The sequence below is a fragment of the Rhea pennata genome, chromosome 12 (genome assembly GCF_028389875.1).
Source record: "Rhea pennata isolate bPtePen1 chromosome 12, bPtePen1.pri, whole genome shotgun sequence".
In the NCBI taxonomy this organism is placed as follows: domain Eukaryota; kingdom Metazoa; phylum Chordata; class Aves; order Rheiformes; family Rheidae; genus Rhea; species Rhea pennata.
Window position 1 is genome coordinate 1,032,480 of NC_084674.1, and position 16,110 is coordinate 1,048,589.

The 16,110-nt window shown below is 61.0% G+C and overlaps 2 protein-coding genes and 1 long non-coding RNA gene across 3 annotated transcripts; 2 read left to right on the plus strand and 1 right to left on the minus strand.

Moving 5' to 3' along the window:
* The first annotated feature begins 1,223 nt into the window (after positions 1 to 1,223).
* OXTR (oxytocin receptor) lies at positions 1,224 to 6,666 on the plus strand. The gene is made up of 3 exons (XM_062585872.1): positions 1,224 to 1,289; positions 2,658 to 3,855; positions 6,452 to 6,666. The coding sequence occupies exons 2-3, from the start codon at positions 2,925 to 2,927 to the stop codon at positions 6,664 to 6,666; spliced, it is 1,146 nt and encodes a 381-aa protein (XP_062441856.1). The 5' UTR covers positions 1,224 to 1,289; positions 2,658 to 2,924.
* Positions 6,667 to 7,560: 894 nt separating this feature from the next.
* On the minus strand, positions 7,561 to 8,820 carry CAV3 (caveolin 3). The gene is made up of 2 exons (XM_062585761.1): positions 8,635 to 8,820; positions 7,561 to 8,018 (listed from the first exon to the last, which is right to left on the minus strand). Exons 1-2 carry the CDS (start codon positions 8,746 to 8,748, stop codon positions 7,677 to 7,679), a joined length of 456 nt encoding a protein of 151 aa, XP_062441745.1. The 5' UTR covers positions 8,749 to 8,820; the 3' UTR covers positions 7,561 to 7,676.
* Positions 8,821 to 12,452: 3,632 nt separating this feature from the next.
* LOC134145829 (uncharacterized) lies at positions 12,453 to 12,801 on the plus strand. Its single transcript, XR_009959695.1, has 2 exons — positions 12,453 to 12,586; positions 12,694 to 12,801. It is a non-coding gene; the product is annotated as an uncharacterized LOC134145829 (long non-coding RNA).
* Positions 12,802 to 16,110: the final 3,309 nt, after the last annotated feature.

Consider the following 16,110-nt stretch of genomic DNA (forward strand, 5'->3'; position numbering starts at 1 on the left):
ACGGCGTATGATCCTTCACCTAAACAGCAAGCAATTCAATGAACTACTCATGCACTTCTAAATTACAGCAGACGGAGCATTAGAAAAACGCAGCACTGGGAACAGTTGGCCATTGGCAAGGGGACAGAGAGAGTGAGTCCTCAGAGGTCTCTTTCCCAGTTTAACTTTTATGATTCACTGTTGAAATAAAATGTATTCTACAACTACATTCAGTTAATGTAAGACTTTGCTGCTTTAAAAGCTATTCAGTTACACTGGAGCAGTGTAAGGCCAGCTGGGTCCTGGTGTGACCCTGGCACCACTGCAGGTGTGGAATTACCCTCTCCCCAAAGGCTGCCCTGTGCCAAAGCAGCACCACAGAAATGATGGAGCTGTAGCTCCGTGAGCTCAATGGCAAATCTCTCTTTGACTTCACTGGAGCCAACATTGCTCCCAAGGTCATTTCCTCCTAGAGAACGCTCCCGAAAAAGGCAGAACAATGAAAAAAAAGCATTGCACATGGTGAGCTGTTATCCTCAGCGATTCCCACAGCCGTTTTATTGCCTAAAGGAAGAAGAATATGAACCCTGGAGGGAAGAACTTGCCAAAGTATTTAACATTTCTACATCTTGTATAGAGCTAAAGGTTCCCAAAAATCTTTATTTTTAAAAATAACTGCAGAAATGTTTATTTAAGACCTAATGTGAGGCTAAGTAGAGTTTGAGATGTGGTTATCAGGGAAAAGCAGCACAGTGGAATGAGTATCAGAGTGCAGAATTTCGCTTAGAGTTAAGAGAGGGCAGAAGTTAGACCAAGGTGGTTCGCGCTGAAGCCACCTTTTGGATTAAAGGGCTGCGAATGACCCTCGGGGCCACAGCAGAGTTCAGCAGCAGTTCAGCTCGGATGTTGAGCTGTCTAGAAGCTGCTCTGCAAACCCACATCTGCAGTCTTAAGTGCCTGAACCGCTTGTCCTGGGCCTGAGTCTTGGGAAAAACAGTCTTTTTCTCTCTGAAATGCATGTGCTGAGTTAGCAGCATTAATGGCAAACAACATAGAATAACTATATTTTTTTCTTTTATATAAAAGATTTAAAAATACCTTAAAAACTTCAGGAAAAAAAGAAAAGAAGTCTGTTTGTCGTGGCTGTTGCTAGATAACCTGAGCGCGAGCCTCCTGGTTGGAGTATGGCAAGCTGGCGATACGACAAGGGATTTGAAAGCAGCCTGTGAGCAGCAGCTCTGGCAGCTGAAGTCAGGACACCTCTAAACCACTCGGAAATCCCCAGGGCTGGAGCATCTATTTACCTCTCAGTGAGTAAGTCTGTCAGTTGAGAGAGGCACTGCTCATTAACACTTGACATTCTTTTGTATTGCCTGTCAGACAAAAAGAGTAATTAATCCGCAGCTCCAGGCAGCTCGCACAGATGGGGCTCTTCTCCCAGCTTCTCGCTGCTGTACCGAACTGTTGTCTTAAGAAAATAACATCTCATCTGCTCAGTTTGTATTTCCCCATGTGGTTTTTGCTTTTCCCAGCTACCTGGAGGCTGGGAAGTCTGACCGAAGTCACTAAAATAGTCACTTTTTTTCTGGAAAGAAATGAACCTACTTAAATCGCACCAATTTATGCAGCTAGCAGCGACAGCATTGCCTCTAAGTTCGAGCATCATTTGCCGGTTCACACGCTTACACGTGTAGCTGCACAATGAAGATAGCGCGATGCACTTACAGCGCGGGGCTCGGGGAAATCAAGCCGCTGGAGCGCCGTGCATCGAGAGCCGACCCCCCCGCCGCGCTCCCGTGTCCTGCCCTCTTCCTCGCAGCCCCACGCCGGGCCGAGCGCGGCCTTTCGCACCCCCTCGCGGCTGCAGCGCCGAGCGCAGCGCAGCGCAGCGCCCGGCTGCTTCCCGGCGGGGGCGGGGGGCGGCGCGGGGACGAGGTGCGGAGCGGGGCGCGGTGCCGCGATGCGGGCGCGGTGCCGCGATGCGGGCACGGTGCGGGGCGGCGGCGGCGGCGGCGGGGAGGTGAGCGCGGAGCGGCGCGGAGCGGCGCGGAGCGGGGACGCGCCCGGGCTGCGGGGCAGGGGCAGCCGGGGGGGGGGGCGGGCAGGAATCGAGCCCTGCTCGGGGAAGGCCCCGCGCCGCGCTGGGGGGCTGGGGGGGGCTGGGGAGGGGGCTGCCACCGAGACGGGGCAGCAGCGCTGCTCTCTGCCCAAGCGCCCTTCTCCCCCAGCACTGCTTTTCCCCCTAGCACTGCTTTTCCTTCCCGTGCTCTTCCCCCCCCCAACACTCCTTTTTTCTCTAATGCTCCTTTTCCCCCTAGCACTGCTTTTCCCTCCCGTGCTCTTTTTTTCCCCCCTAACACTCCTTTTTTTCTCTAATGCTCCTTTTCCACCTAGCACTCCTTTTCCCTCCCGTGCTATTTTTTCCCCAACACTTCTTTTTTCCCCTCTAATGCTCCTTTTCCCTCTAGCACTCCTTTTCCATCTAGTGTTTTCCCCTCAACACTTTTTTGCCCTAATGCTCTTTTTCCCCCTAATGCTCCTTTTCCCTCTAGTGCTCTCCCCCCCCAACACTCCTTTTTTCCCTAATGCTCCTTTTCTCCCTAGCACTCCTTTTCCCTCTAGTGCTCTTTCCCACCCCCCCAATGCTCCTTCCGCGTTTTGTGCTTGTTTGGGGGCAGGAGTCTGAGGAGACGTCAAGCGCCCTGGGAGGGGACAGGGTGGAGTTGCTGGCCGAGAGCATTTCTGCCCCCGAGGAGGACGGAGCCCTGGGGCTCATCCAGAGGGAGGAAAGGAAGGGCTCCGTGCAGGGCAACGCAGCAGAGATGACAGCCAGGAGGGGGGAGCTGTAAAGGAGCCACGGCTGCTTCACATGGGGACACGTTCATAGAGGATCTTTTCACCAGACCCCTCTCTGCTACGGAGCTCTACATGGGAAGGAGCTGGCCATGGGTAAGCCATACCTCGCAGGGAGCAATTTATGGACGATCAACAGCTCACTGGGAAACAGCAGTCTCATCCTGGAGAACCAGACATCCGGGAGGAACAGCACCACTGACCCCTTGAAGAGGAACGAGGACATGGCCAAAGTGGAGGTGACGGTCCTCTGCCTCATCCTGTTCCTGGCCCTGACCGGCAATCTGTGCGTGCTGCTGGCCATCCACACCACCCGGCAGAAACACTCCCGCATGTACTTCTTCATGAAGCACTTGAGCATTGCTGACCTGGTGGTAGCCATCTTCCAGGTGCTGCCCCAGCTTATCTGGGACATCACCTTCAGGTTTTATGGGCCAGATTTCCTCTGCCGATTGATCAAGTACTTGCAGGTAGTGGGAATGTTTGCTTCTACCTACATGCTCTTGCTGATGACCCTGGACCGATGTTTGGCCATCTGTCAGCCACTGAGGTCTCTGCACAGGAGAGCTGATCGGGTCTCTGTCCTCCTCACCTGGCTGCTGTGCCTGCTGGTCAGCATCCCTCAGATCCACATATTTTCCCTGAGGGATGTGGGTAATGGGGTCTATGACTGCTGGGCAGATTTTATCCAGCCCTGGGGACCCAAAGCTTACGTCACCTGGATAACCCTCATGGTGTACATCATCCCTGTGTTGATGCTGAGCATTTGCTACGGCTTGATCAGTTTCAAAATCTGGCAAAATGTGAAGCTCAAGACAGCTCATGGGCCGAACACGAGCCTGAGCTCCACCTCCCGCAGTGGGACAGCGTTTGCCAGGGTCAGCAGCACCAGGCTCATCTCCAAAGCCAAGATCCGGACAGTCAAAATGACTTTCATCATAGTGTTAGCTTTCATAGTGTGCTGGACTCCCTTTTTCTTTGTGCAAATGTGGTCCGTGTGGGACACGAATGCGCCGCAGGAAGGTATGTGCTCTCTTCTCTCGTACCTGCAGGTCTGCTCGGATTGCTTAGCCTGAATGATCAAAGTGACACCTGTAGTCCGCTGAGCTGCCCAGCCGCAGACTCGGAGGCTGTGCCTGACAGCGAGAAACTCCGCCGTGGATCAGGTCTCCTCGGGGGCTGGGAGGGAGAAACGAGCCCGGAGAAAGGTCTGAAATGCAGTAGCAGCTCCCCGGAAGCGTCCCCAGCGCGGCCGAGGGCCGGCTTAGCCCCGGAGCGCCGGTCCGCCGGCGGAGCGCCCTGCGAAGAGCTGCCCGCGCGCGGAGCTGCCGTCGCTGGGGGCTCCCCCGCGCGCCGCCGTCCCCGGGCCGTCCTCCTCCTCCTCCTCCTCGCGAAACGCGGCGGAGACCCCCCTGTCCCACCCCTGCCTCGGGAGCGAGCTCGGGTCGCCGGCGGCTGCGGCTGCTGCGCTCTCCTAGCCGTAAAGGCTGGAGGCGGTTTTGCCAGCCCGCGTCCGCACGGATGCGCAAGCGGAGCGCGGCCCGGGGCGCCCCGCGCTGAAATCCTTCACCTCTCGTCCGCTCGGCGTCCGGACGGCCGCGTGGCCGCGCGGCTCCGGGCGGCAGCTCCCGGGGCCAGGGAACCGCGGGAGAAAACCGCAGCTCTTTCTGCGACGCCCGCCGGCTTTGCTTTCGCCTTTGCCCTCTGCTTGCTCCGTCTTGGCCGCCCTTTGCCTCGCCTCGCTCCTCCGCGGCTGCCCTGCTCTTGTTTTCCCACTGCCCGGAGCGCTGCACCTTCGGAAAGCTGCTCATCCATGGGGAAAGGCTTTTCCTAAGGGAGCTGGTGTCCCTGGTTTGCCGTCTTTGTGCTCGGCCCTGGCTGCCCGGTCGTTAAGGTTGCAAACAGAGTACAATATACGACCGTGCCCGGTTTCGCCTGCTGGCAGCTCGACCAGCCTGCGCTGGGGCCGGGCGGAGGTGCCCGACGGTCTCCCGGCACCTGCAGGGAACCGGCTGGGGAAGTTTGAAAGGAAAACTGTGCGGCTCTGGGGGCAGGGGACAAAAGGCGCGTGCGGGGGGACAGCGGCTCCTTCCCGAAGCTGGCAGGAGAAGCCGCCCCCCCCCCCACGTCCCCCGGGGACCCTCTGCCTCGGCAGAGCCCCTTCACTCCACAGACTCCTGGCTCTCCTCTGACCGGCCCCGTTTCAGGGGTACGGCTTGCTCCGCGGGGAGCCCGGTGCTTGCCGGCGCGGCGCAGCCTCCCCTCCCGTTGCGGCCGCTTGCTGCCTCTCTCCGTTCCTTTCGCCGCAGCCTTTAGACCTTCCCAGACGCCCTAAGCATTTATCTCGTGGTTTTCCACCCGCGTTAGGCTAGCCAAAGCTTGCAGTTCTTAGGCGCACCCCGAGCGGAAGCAGCGCCTCCCTTGTGCTGATTTGAAGGCGGCGGACCCCCTGCGCTGCCCGGCCCCGCGGCTGGCCAGAGCCGCGCCGGGCGGCTGCCCGCGCGGGCGCCGGAGCTTGCTCGCAAACCGCTCCCGCGCGCACGGCTCGGGTGCGCTCCGGCTCGCCCCGCCGTGCTGCAGCGCGAGGCTTCGCCCCGCTTCGGCGCCGCGCGGCCGGGCCGGGGGGCTCCCGTGCCTGCCTGCTGCCTGCCCGGCGGCAGGAGGGGCTGCGAGCGGGGAGGCGACCGCGGCCGGGCTCCGGGGGCCCCCGGCGGACCCGGGCCGGCGCTCCGGGCGCTGCACGGCCGCGGCGCCGGGACGGGGCTCTGCGCGCCCGGGCGGCCGCCCCCGCCTCCGCGGAGCCCCGGGGCCGCACAGAGCCCTGGCGCGGATGGGACCTCGCGGCACGCCGCTTTCGGCGAGGTTTCTGCCACAGGCGCCCTACCGATGATTTACGTTACCTGTAATGTGATGCATAGTGGGCTTTAAATCCAAGTCGGCTTGAAGCGCTGTGAAATTCAATTTAACAAACTCAGAGAGCAAACAGCTGAGTCAGCAATACTTGGGGTTTGGGGGTTTCTTTTCTTTCTTTCTTTCTTTTTTTTTTTCTTCTTTTTTTTTTTTTTTTTTTTTTTCCTTCCCTAAGTAAGTGGATTGAAATGGTGTGATGCGTTTCAGGCCTTGGGCTGACAATCTGTAAGCAAACGCTCCTGGCTTGCTTCTAATGCATACTTGAAATTACAGGCAGTTGGACTAGATATCACTTGGGCAGGAATTAAGGGTGACCTAGTAAAAGGTGAATTTGGAAACGAGTGTTCATTATTCACACTTCTTTTCTAGTTTAAAAATTTTGAGTGGGCCTTTGCAGACTTTTTCAATGGAAAAGCAAAGTTTCCTCTTTTAAAAAAAAAATGAGAGAGAGAAAGATAAGAGCGGAGAGGAAAAGGAACAAAGCCACAGTCCTTCTTGCTACTGCTTTGCAGGCGGGTGCAGGCAGAGGAGGCGGCGGCCCGGCCGCCGCGGGGCTGCAAAGCCGGCGGGCTCCCTGCCCGCTCGCCGGGCGCCCGGCACAGCCCCGGCCCGGCGGCGGGGGCTGCTCGGAGGTGGGCGGCCGCGGCGGCGCCCCGGAGCCCGTGTGCCGGGGCGCCGGGCTAACGCGGCGGTGCTCTCTGCCTTGCAGCGTCGCCCTTCATCATCGCCATGCTGCTGGCCAGCCTCAACAGCTGCTGCAACCCCTGGATCTACATGCTCTACACGGGCCACCTCTTCCACGACCTGGCGCGCCGCTGCCTCTGCTGCTCGGCCCGCTACCTGAAGGCTCGGCCCGCCTGCGAGCTGCCCGGCAGCCGCCGCAGCGACTCCTCCTCGGCGGGCGCCCGGCCCGCCGCCCCCTGAGCGCCCGCTGCCGCGCCGCGCTGGGCGAGGGAGCCCGGAGTGGCGGCCTGGGGCGCAGGGTGTGTGGCCCCGCGGGCGCCTCGGTCAGCCCGCGCCGCGCCGTGCCGCGCTGTGCCGCGCTGCGCCACGTGGGGCTGCGGGCAGGCTGCGAAGGGCCCCCGAGGGGCCCCAGCGCCCCCAGCGCCGCTGCGGGGCCCTGTTGGTCCGGGCTGCAAAGTACTAGAACAAAACGAAAAAAAATTGAAAACTAATATAATCCCGGCCTTCTTCCTATTCCCACAAAAAGCTTTAAAACGTGCTCACGACAAAGTGTTCTTGGAGGTGCTTTCTTTTCCTATAAATATGTTTTCCTGCTTTCTCCTCTGCCGAGAGCACGGGAATGGGGCAAAGTGGAGCCCCAGGACGCACCAGCCCCCAGCCAGCGTGTGGGTGCAGAGGCAGCGCGGTGCTGCAGGCACCTGCACAGCACGGTGCAGCAGGGTGCAGTGGGCACCTGCGTGGTGCAATGCAATGGGCGCCTGGACAGTGTGGTGCAGCAGGGTGCAGCAGGTGCCTGCACGTGTGGTGCAGCGGTCGCCTGCAGAGCAGGGTGCAGTGGGCACCTGCATGGTGCAATGCAACGGGCGCCTGCACAGCGCGGTGCAGCAGGGTGCAGTGGGCGCCTGCACGTGCGGTGCAGTGGGCGCCTGCAGAGCAGGGTGCAGTGGGCACCTGCAGGGTGCAGCAGGGTGCAGTGGGCACCGGCACAGCGCAGTGCGGCGGGTGCCTGCACGGCACAGCGCAGTGCAGCAGGCGCCTGCACACTCCCCATCCCCGCGGCCGGGTGCCGTCGGCTGGCTCGGGCGAAGCCGGCACAGCGTGCCCGCCGCGGCGCCCCGCGTTCAGAAGCCTGGCTGCGATGCAAAGGGGCCGGGGCCCAACGCTTTATTCTCTGCTACGTGAGGCGGGCGCGGGGTGCTTCAGCGCGGAGACTCCGCAGCAGCCGTGGCCTGCGGGCGCTCATGCCGCGGCTAGGGCTCCCTGCGGAGGGAGACCCGCACGCTGCCGCAGACCCTGGCGAGCGCCTCGCACAGCGGGTCGCAGAAGGTGCGGATGCAGAGGGAGTAGATCCTGCCCACGCACTGGATCTCGATCAGGTAGCTCTTGATGCAGGGCACCACGGCCCAGATGTGGCAGAAGGAGATGAGGGCGAAGAGGAAGCCCCAGAGCACGGCCAGGGGGATGCCCAGGACGGCCGAGAGCAGCCGGTAGCACCAGTACTTGCTGACGGTGAAGCTGGTGTAGCTGGTCTTCCAGACGCCGTCGAAGCTGTGCGTTCCTGCCGGCTCAGCGATGACGTCCTCGAAGTCCACCTGGCGGGCAGCGGGCGGGGGTGAGCGGGGCCCCGCGGGCCGCGAGCGCGCCCCGCCAGCCCCTCCTGCCCTGCTGCTTGCCGTGTTGGTCGCGCGTTCGGAAGCGAGGGGCTTGCGCGGCGCGGCACGGCAGCTGCAGCAGCTGCCTCGCCGGGAAGCACCGCACCGCACCGCACCGCACGGCACGGCAGCTGCAGCAGCTGCCTCGCCGGGAAGCACGGCGCTTGGGGGACAGCAAGTGCTCCTCTGCCGTGTTTGCGCCGAGCCGCCCGAAGGGCCCCTCTTGCTCCTCTCCCGCCGCCTGGCTGTAAAATCGCCCTGCACTGCCTCTCCCCTCCGTGGGGGCCCCGTTCCAGCAGACGCCTTTAAAACCCGCTGGCGGGAGAGCGGGGCTCGCCTGCTGCCCGCCGGCTTCGCCGTCCCCGCCGGCTGCGGTGGCCGGGGGGCGCCGGGGGAGCAGGAAGGGCCGGCGGCGCCGTGCCTGGCGCGGCGCCCGGCGCTGCCCGGCCCCGGCGGGAGCGCCGCTCGCTTTCTTGCCGCGGTCCCCGTTAGGCAGCGCGGCGGGCCGAGCGGGGCTGCTCGCGGGCGTCTCGGCGAGCTCGCAGGCAGCGCCTACCTTCACCACGTCCTCGTTGACGCGCCTCGGGTCGCGCTCCACCAGGTCGATCTCCTTGGTGTGCGGGTCCTTGGGGATGATCCGCTCGGCCGGGTCGCTGCGCTCCTCAGCCATGGCTGCGGCACGGCCGCTGGGCGCCGCCGGCCGCCGCCTCCGCCGCGGCCCGGACGCCTGGGCCCCCGCTGCAGCTGCCGCGCATAGCTGTGCCCCCGCCGCGGCGCCGCGCCAGGATAAAATTAGCCGCGGTCGCCGCGCCCGTGGGTGCAGCCGCGCGGGCCGCCGGGCGCCCGCTCTGCAAACGCCCCGGCGCAGCCATTTGCACGACCGAGACTTAAAGTTAACAACTTCTTCAAAAAAAAACCCCCCCACATTGCTCCGATCCTTGGAGCGGACGTAGCAGCGCAGAAGCCGGGCTGCCTGCTCCCGCTGGCCTGGGCCGCGTGGCTTTCCCGGGGGCTCCCCGCGGGACGGCCTGGCGAGCCGCCGCGCCGGCCGGGCGCCGCGGGAGGTCCCGCGCGGCGCGGCCCCGGCCCGGAGCGAGCTGCCGGCCGGGCTCGGCTCTGCTGCGCCCTTTCGAGCGCGACTCCCGCTTGTCCCAGGCTCGTGTGCGGCTGAGCACGGGCGAGCGTTGCGGGTCCCAAGCAAGGAGTCGGGCACCGGCTTTTGGGGCAGAAACGATCCAGCGCAGCCGCAGCCTGCGCCGCCGGCAGCTCTGCAGCGGTTCGGCCGAGCGGTGCAGGAGCGACGGAGTGCATTTCTCTGGAGCGAAGCAGAGCGAAGTGGAGCTAAAGCCTGCAGACAATCAAAGGGAATAAACAGAGTGGGGCTGCGAGCGGAGAAAAGCACAAGTTTGGGAACCTGATTATTTATTTATTTTTACCAAGTCCCCCGAGAGCGAGCTGCACGTTGTGCAGAGGGGGGAGCCAGGTGGAAAGAGGGGCCGGGAAACGCAGCCCGAGGTCAAAGCACGTGGCAGGCTCGGGGCATGAGCCTGGGCCTGGGGGCCAAGTCTGCGACCCTGGGCACCGCTCCTGTCTGCCCCCTGCTCTGCGCGTGCGACGGCCTCCTTTCTCTGTCACAGCCTGCCTCCACCCCCCAACCCTCCCTCCCTCCATCCCTCCAACCCTCCTTCCATCCATCCCTCCATCCCTCCCTCCCTCCATCCCTCCAACCCTCCTTCCATCCATCCCTCCCTCCCTCCATCCCTCCCTCCCTCCAACCCTCCTTCCATCCCTCCATCCCTCCCTCCCTCCATCCCTCCAACCCTCCTTCCATCCATCCCTCCATCCCTCCCTCCCTCCAACCCTCCTTCCATCCATCCCTCCATCCCTCCCTCCCTCCATCCCTCCAACCCTCCTTCCATCCATCCCTCCATCCCTCCATCCCTCCCTCCCTCCAACCCTCCTTCCATCCCTCCATCCCTCCCTCCCTCCATCCCTCCAACCCTCCTTCCATCCATCCCTCCCTCCCTCCCTCCCTCCATCCATCCCCCTCAAGCTCTAACAAGTGCCCAAGAGGCCGGGGAGGGATTTCATGGCTCAACCGCCTCAGAGGCTGCTGAAATGAGTGACTGGCCAACAAAAGCGAGTAGCAGCTCTGCTGCATTTAATGGCAACTAAAACCAAATTTCAGAGAGGAGGAAGTGCAGGAAAACACCCATTTATCGCCCAAGCCGGCCCAAGCGTGCGCTCTGCCGCCCGCGCGGAGTGCTCGGGGGGTCGGGGGCCTGCGGCGTGGTGCCGGCCTGGAGCCCCGGCCTCGCCCCGCGTGCAGTGCCCTTCCCATGGCGCAGGGCTGCCCGTGAGCCTTTTCTTGGTTCTTTTTGCCTCTCTTTGGGGCCGTTCTTTGCCCGCTGAGGCACAGGAAGACAGGTTTTGGAGCAGCCCCTTGCAGCTTGCGTTTATATATCGCTTTCATCTCAGCTCTTTTTTCTCCTGCTCCAGCGCTCTCGCAGTCCCTTTCGATTTCCATCTTGCAACAGCCTCGCTTGGCTTCTCCTCCTCAAGTGAGAGACTCTTCCCGATTCATCACTCGTGACACGGGCAGACGGGTAGTTCCCACAGCGGGACCCAGCTCGTCCGTGTGCTGCTGCGCGCAGCCGGGGCCCGAAGCCGCCTGCAGCAATTTCGGGCCAGGGGCCCGGGGCTGCGCGGGGGCGGGGGCTGCGCCCCCCTGCCGCGGCTGCGCGGGGGCCGGGGCTGCGCGGGGGCCGGGGCTGCGCGCGGAGCTGCGCGCGGAGCTGCGCGGGGGGGGCGGGGCTGCGCACCCCTGCCGCGGCTGCGCGCGGGGGCCGGGGCTGCGCGCGGTGGGGCCGGGGCTGCGCGCGGAGTTGCGCGCGGGGGGGGGCTGCGCGGGGGGGCCGGGGCTGCGCGGGGGCCGGGGCTGCGCCCCCCTCGGCGGCGGGCTCGGTGCCGCGGCGGCCGAGCGGGGCAGGGCCGGCGGCAGGCGGGGCCGTCGCTGCCCGGTGAGTCACGGCGAAGGCGCGCGGCGGCCGCTGCTCGACGGCGCGGAGCTGCGGCGCGGCCCGGGGACGGGACGGCCCTGCCGGAGCGGGGAGCCGGGAGCGGGGAGCGGGGACCCGGGAGCGGGGGGCCGGGATTGGGGAGCAGGGACCCGGGAGCGGGGGGCCGGGATTGGGGAGCAGGGACCCGGGAGCAGGGACCCGGGAGCGGGGACCCGGGAGCGGGGGGCCGGGATTGGGGAGCAGGGACCCGGGAGCAGGGGGCTGGGAGCAGGGACCCGGGAGCGGGGGGCCGGGATTGGGGAGCAGGGACCCGGGAGCGGGGGGCCGGGATTGGGGAGCAGGGACCCGGGAGCAGGGGGCTGGGAGCAGGGACCCGGGAGCGGGGGGCCGGGATTGGGGAGCAGGGACCCGGGAGCAGGGGGCTGGGAGCAGGGACCCGGGAGCGGGGGGCCGGGATTGGGGAGCAGGGACCCGGGAGCAGGGGGCCGCGGCCGCTCCCGCAGCGCGGGGCCGTGCGCAGCTGCCGCGCACCCGCGTTGGGCAGCTGCTGCCTGCTGGCCTCGCTCCTCCGCCGGACTCCGGGACGGACGCCAGCGCCGGCCTGGCTGCCGAGTTGCCCCCCTAAAGCAGCCGAGGTTTTTTTCCCACTCCACGAAGAACTGGATCGCCGGGAGCGGGCTGCCTTTCCGTCGTGCGCCAGTGCCCGTCACTTCGCCGCGTTGGGCAGCGCAGCGCGTCCGCCGGGTCCCCTGCACCCCCGGGTGCGTGCCGGGCTCCCCCGCACCCCCGCGAAGCGGCGGCGTGCCCGTGGCGGGCGCTCGGCGCCGGGGCCCTGCCCGCCTGCCGCTGGGGCCACGGGGAGGAAGCGCTGCCTCCATTTAATTTTTTTTGCTGCTAAACCTCTGTTAATAAAAATAAAACCGCGTGCCTTGGGCAAATATTATGACATTTCATCATTCACACATGGCGCGATAAGGGAGTTGTTGTAGGGGCTGCGGTGCCTGGTTTATTTGGTTTGGACGCGGGGACACACTCGGCCTTCGGAGGCAGCGCCGTAACTGCGGAAGAACGCGGATGCCTGCGTGGCCGCTGGAGCGCGGCCATGCCTAGCTCGCAATTTGCGCTGTTTTAGGGTAAACGGGGCACACGAGGCCCATCACAACACCTTGCAGAAACCAGGTCGCTCTGCCGGTGTCTGCTTTGTAAAAGCTGAGAAGTGGAAGACCCGTATCAGAGATCATGTCTGGTGTTGACTTTCTTTAAATGGGAGAGGGAAATTCCAGTTTTATGTTTGGTGCATAAAATTATTTTATTGATTACTACTTTTAAGATAAAAGGGAGAAACAGAAGAAATACTCTTCTTTATTTTTCCATTGTTTTTATCTTGTAGACAGATGGGAAGTGTTCTAGGGGCAGGACCATCTTTGTGGTTTTTAGTTCAGTTTTCCCACTGGAACGATTGCCCTTCTGTGGTGTGCTAGTGAGAAGGTACTCAGAAGTGCCGGGTGCTAGTTTGGGTTGCTATGTGCAGTGTGGGTTGTTTAGTGCAATATGTTTAATCTTACAGATGCTTCTGTTGCTCTCCTTGATTTCAGGTTGGACTATGCAGCTGTAAAACAAGACATGCAGAGAGGTGTTTGCAGCCTTAAGGGTCATTGCAAACATGGAACTGGAAAATAAAAGAAATCTCTTATTTCTGCGAATCCTGATCTGCTCCAAGGGAGGGCCTGTGCAGGCACCAGGATCCCTGCAGCTTGGGCCCTGCGGCTTGGGCCGTGCTGGGGGTTTCTATGTGTCCTGCTGCCTCTGGGCACCTTCACAACCCAACCTTCACAGCACTGGCTGGGTCTGCCTGGGCTTCTGGTGGGTTCATGGCTCCTGGAGCGGTTGGTTCTTCTACGACCTGTTTTTCCATGCCGAGGTTTTAGTTCTCGCTTGGGAGGCCGTGACACGTTCCTAGGTCTGAGATGAATAGCTGCTCTAGGAGCCAAGCCATGCTCTACTGCAAGAAGTGCTTAAGCTGCTAGATGAGATGGTGAAGGCTGGAGAAACTAACAGTTTTTTCCTTGCTGCTAAGTGCCTGAGCACAAGCCCCTCAAGGCGTGGATACATTTGTCACCGTCAGAGCTCCTGCAGGCAGTAATGCCGGTCAGGCTTGGCCTGCTGGTGATCTGTGAGTGTATATTGCAGTTTTATGCTGGAGTTTTCCAAGAGTTAACACGGGGCTATTTGCCTTTTTTGGGGTTTTGGCTGTCTAGGCCTATTTATGATGGGAGAGCCAAATGAATTAATGTTCATGGAGATCTTCCTGCCTGTGCAATATAAATTGAGAACGGTTCTCGGTGTGCCCTTGTTCCAGCCACTGCATGGCCGTCACTTAGACGTAGCTGGACAGGCTGCGGGCACAAGCGTGAGCTGTCTTGCGAGAGCCCTGCCTGCCAGGATGAAGGGGAGTTTTGCCCTTGCCTTCGGCAGCCCAAGAGCAAACCTGCGCTGTTGCCAGAATAGCGCATTTACAGCCAGGCTAAATGCTGCATCTGGTGGAGCACAGGCGATCCTTGAGATGCTCAGACACCTCGGTAATTAAATTGAACCTTCATGCCTTGAGCTATTGGGGCAGCTGGGGCTTGGGACGTACTAATGGGCAGGAGACTTCTGGGCTGTTGGATCCAGACCTAGATGTAAGCAAGCTTCCAGATGTCAGAGCAGCTTTGCAGGTCGCTTCCCGGGCATGAAGGACATCATGGGAATGGCACGAATGTGCAGAAGTGTGTGGTGGCAAATAAAACCATGGAGAGCCCGATACGGCAGCTGGCGACTGAGCAGGAAGAGGCCAGATGGGAACAGGTGAGCAGGTCTTGATTGTGATGGCAGGGCTGCATTCGAGGAAATGAAGAAAAAGGATTCAGCGAAAATGCTGGCAGTTGTGGAAGAAAAGGCCCATGAGTTTTGCTACTTTTTCTTGTACTTCAACACCCATTTCTGTCCTTTGATCTCCTCACAGGAAGGCAAGACGCACCTCCTTGCGTGGGGCCGAAGGCTGCAAGCTTTACTCTAGCCGAGCCGCAGTTGAGTTGCTGGGTGAAAGATAAGCGAGGGCCTTGTGAGGACAAACTGTCGAAACAACTGACAGTGAAGGAAAATCAACAAGCATGGAGATGGAAGGGAAGATGGGTCTAATAGGCCCCAGGTAATCTAGAATCAGACGGGATCGAGCTGGGGTGTGCAAACCCTTTACCGACCGCGGCACTGCAGAAGGGCGTGTGGGGAGCATGCTGCCACGAGCCCTGGTGCGTGGACCTTGCTCTGCAGCCCCCACCGTGCTGCCCATGCCCACTGCGGGCGCGGGACAGAGTCTTGGTGCCTTGCAGCGCTTCTCCAGCAATGTCCAAAGCTGCCCAGCACTGTGGGGCCGGGAGCAGCACCACAGGAGTTGTGCATCTCTGTGCACCTCTCTGGTGGCCTCCACTGAGCCTTGCTTCCATAGATGGAGGCTTGGAGTTAGGCCCTTGAGCTTTTAGCTCATGTTTTCTTGTTTAAACAGTCCGTAGGGCTCTGTGCGGGGGTGATGGCGGGAGGCTGTGGCCTGCTGCGCAGAAAAACGGGCAGTGGTGATTGTCCCCTCCTGGCTTTGGCACCTGCAGGTGAGGCCTCACTTCGGCCACGACCCATCTGGAGGCTCCAGCCTCTAGCTATTACCAGGATTCAGCTGCTCGATCCCAAAAGCTGGGTGGTAAGTGGGCAGGCACACGCACGACCTGCCCTTTCTGGAGAAGTATCAGCACTAATAAATGGCCTGGACATGTCTCTGGTCATGAGAAGTAGCCTGAAGCCCTGCTATTATTGTTGATTTGCAGCCTTTTCTTGGAAAAAGCCAAAATTATGCATCCTTGGGACACAGCAGTTCTATGCAGAAGGGTAATATTTTCCAATAATTTTTCCCAGGCAAATATAAATACAAATGCGAATATTTTGTGTGCTTGTGTCTGTTTTACCATGTTGTCGGTTGCAGATGCCCTTCCCCCACCTAGGCTGAGCAATCAGAAACATAATTTTGACATTTTTAGCTCAATACATTTCTTTTTTTCAGTGATGTTCTGCAAATGCTTTCAGGACTGCTGCATGGAGGAAGGGATTGCTGTGTCTGTTTGCTATGTCCCACGTGAGCACAACAAAAAGCAATGGGCTTAAGTGTCCTGGAGAAGACCGGAGTGTCTGGAAGAACCTTTCTGGAGGTGACAAAGAAGGTGGTGAAAGACCACCTTGGTCCTGGGCAGACTCGCAAGGTAGCCACCTCTGCTTCAGAGCAGGGCAATGGCTTGGATGACCTCTCAGGGTCATGCCACCCATGATTTCATAGCAGGTTGTCAGCCAAAGCCACCTCAGAGGCCTGATACTCGGTTACAGGCAGCCGCTTTTGCTGGGAGGGGGGAAGCGTTGGCCCTGATAGGCTCCATCTCCTGCGTGAACAGCTCGCTTTTGGCTGTCGGTTTAGAAGTGTCTCTTACTGGGGCTTAAAAATAGTGAATGTGCAGCATCGTAATGAAATACTGCAGATAGGAGAGAAACAGTCATGTGGATCCAAAAGGCTGTTTTGGAATTGCCCCTGAGCCAAAAGTGCCTCAAGCCTTTCCCCAGGCTCTTTGGAGAGGGCGTTGCAGATGGGGTCCCTTGGGACGTTCCCACTGCCGTGTGCCCAGTATCCTTCTCTGGCTCAGTTTCTCACCATGCACTGAAACTGTCTGACAGCAGATGCCACTTGTGGGTTGACCAAGGCAGCAGTGTCTGCTCCACCTGTGAAGGACAAGGACCGTTGCTGAGTTACAAGGAGCTGCAAGCAAAATGGCAAGGTTAATAAAAAATGTTAAATCTCACAAGGGTCTTCCACAGGCAGAAAAACCCTTCTCGTGGTGAACATGCTGTCGAATACTGTGGTGGGCAGAGCAGGACCAGGAGTTGCCGGTGTCCCTTCGGGGACTGGGTAAGATTTTGGAGTGCAGTCACTGCACAGC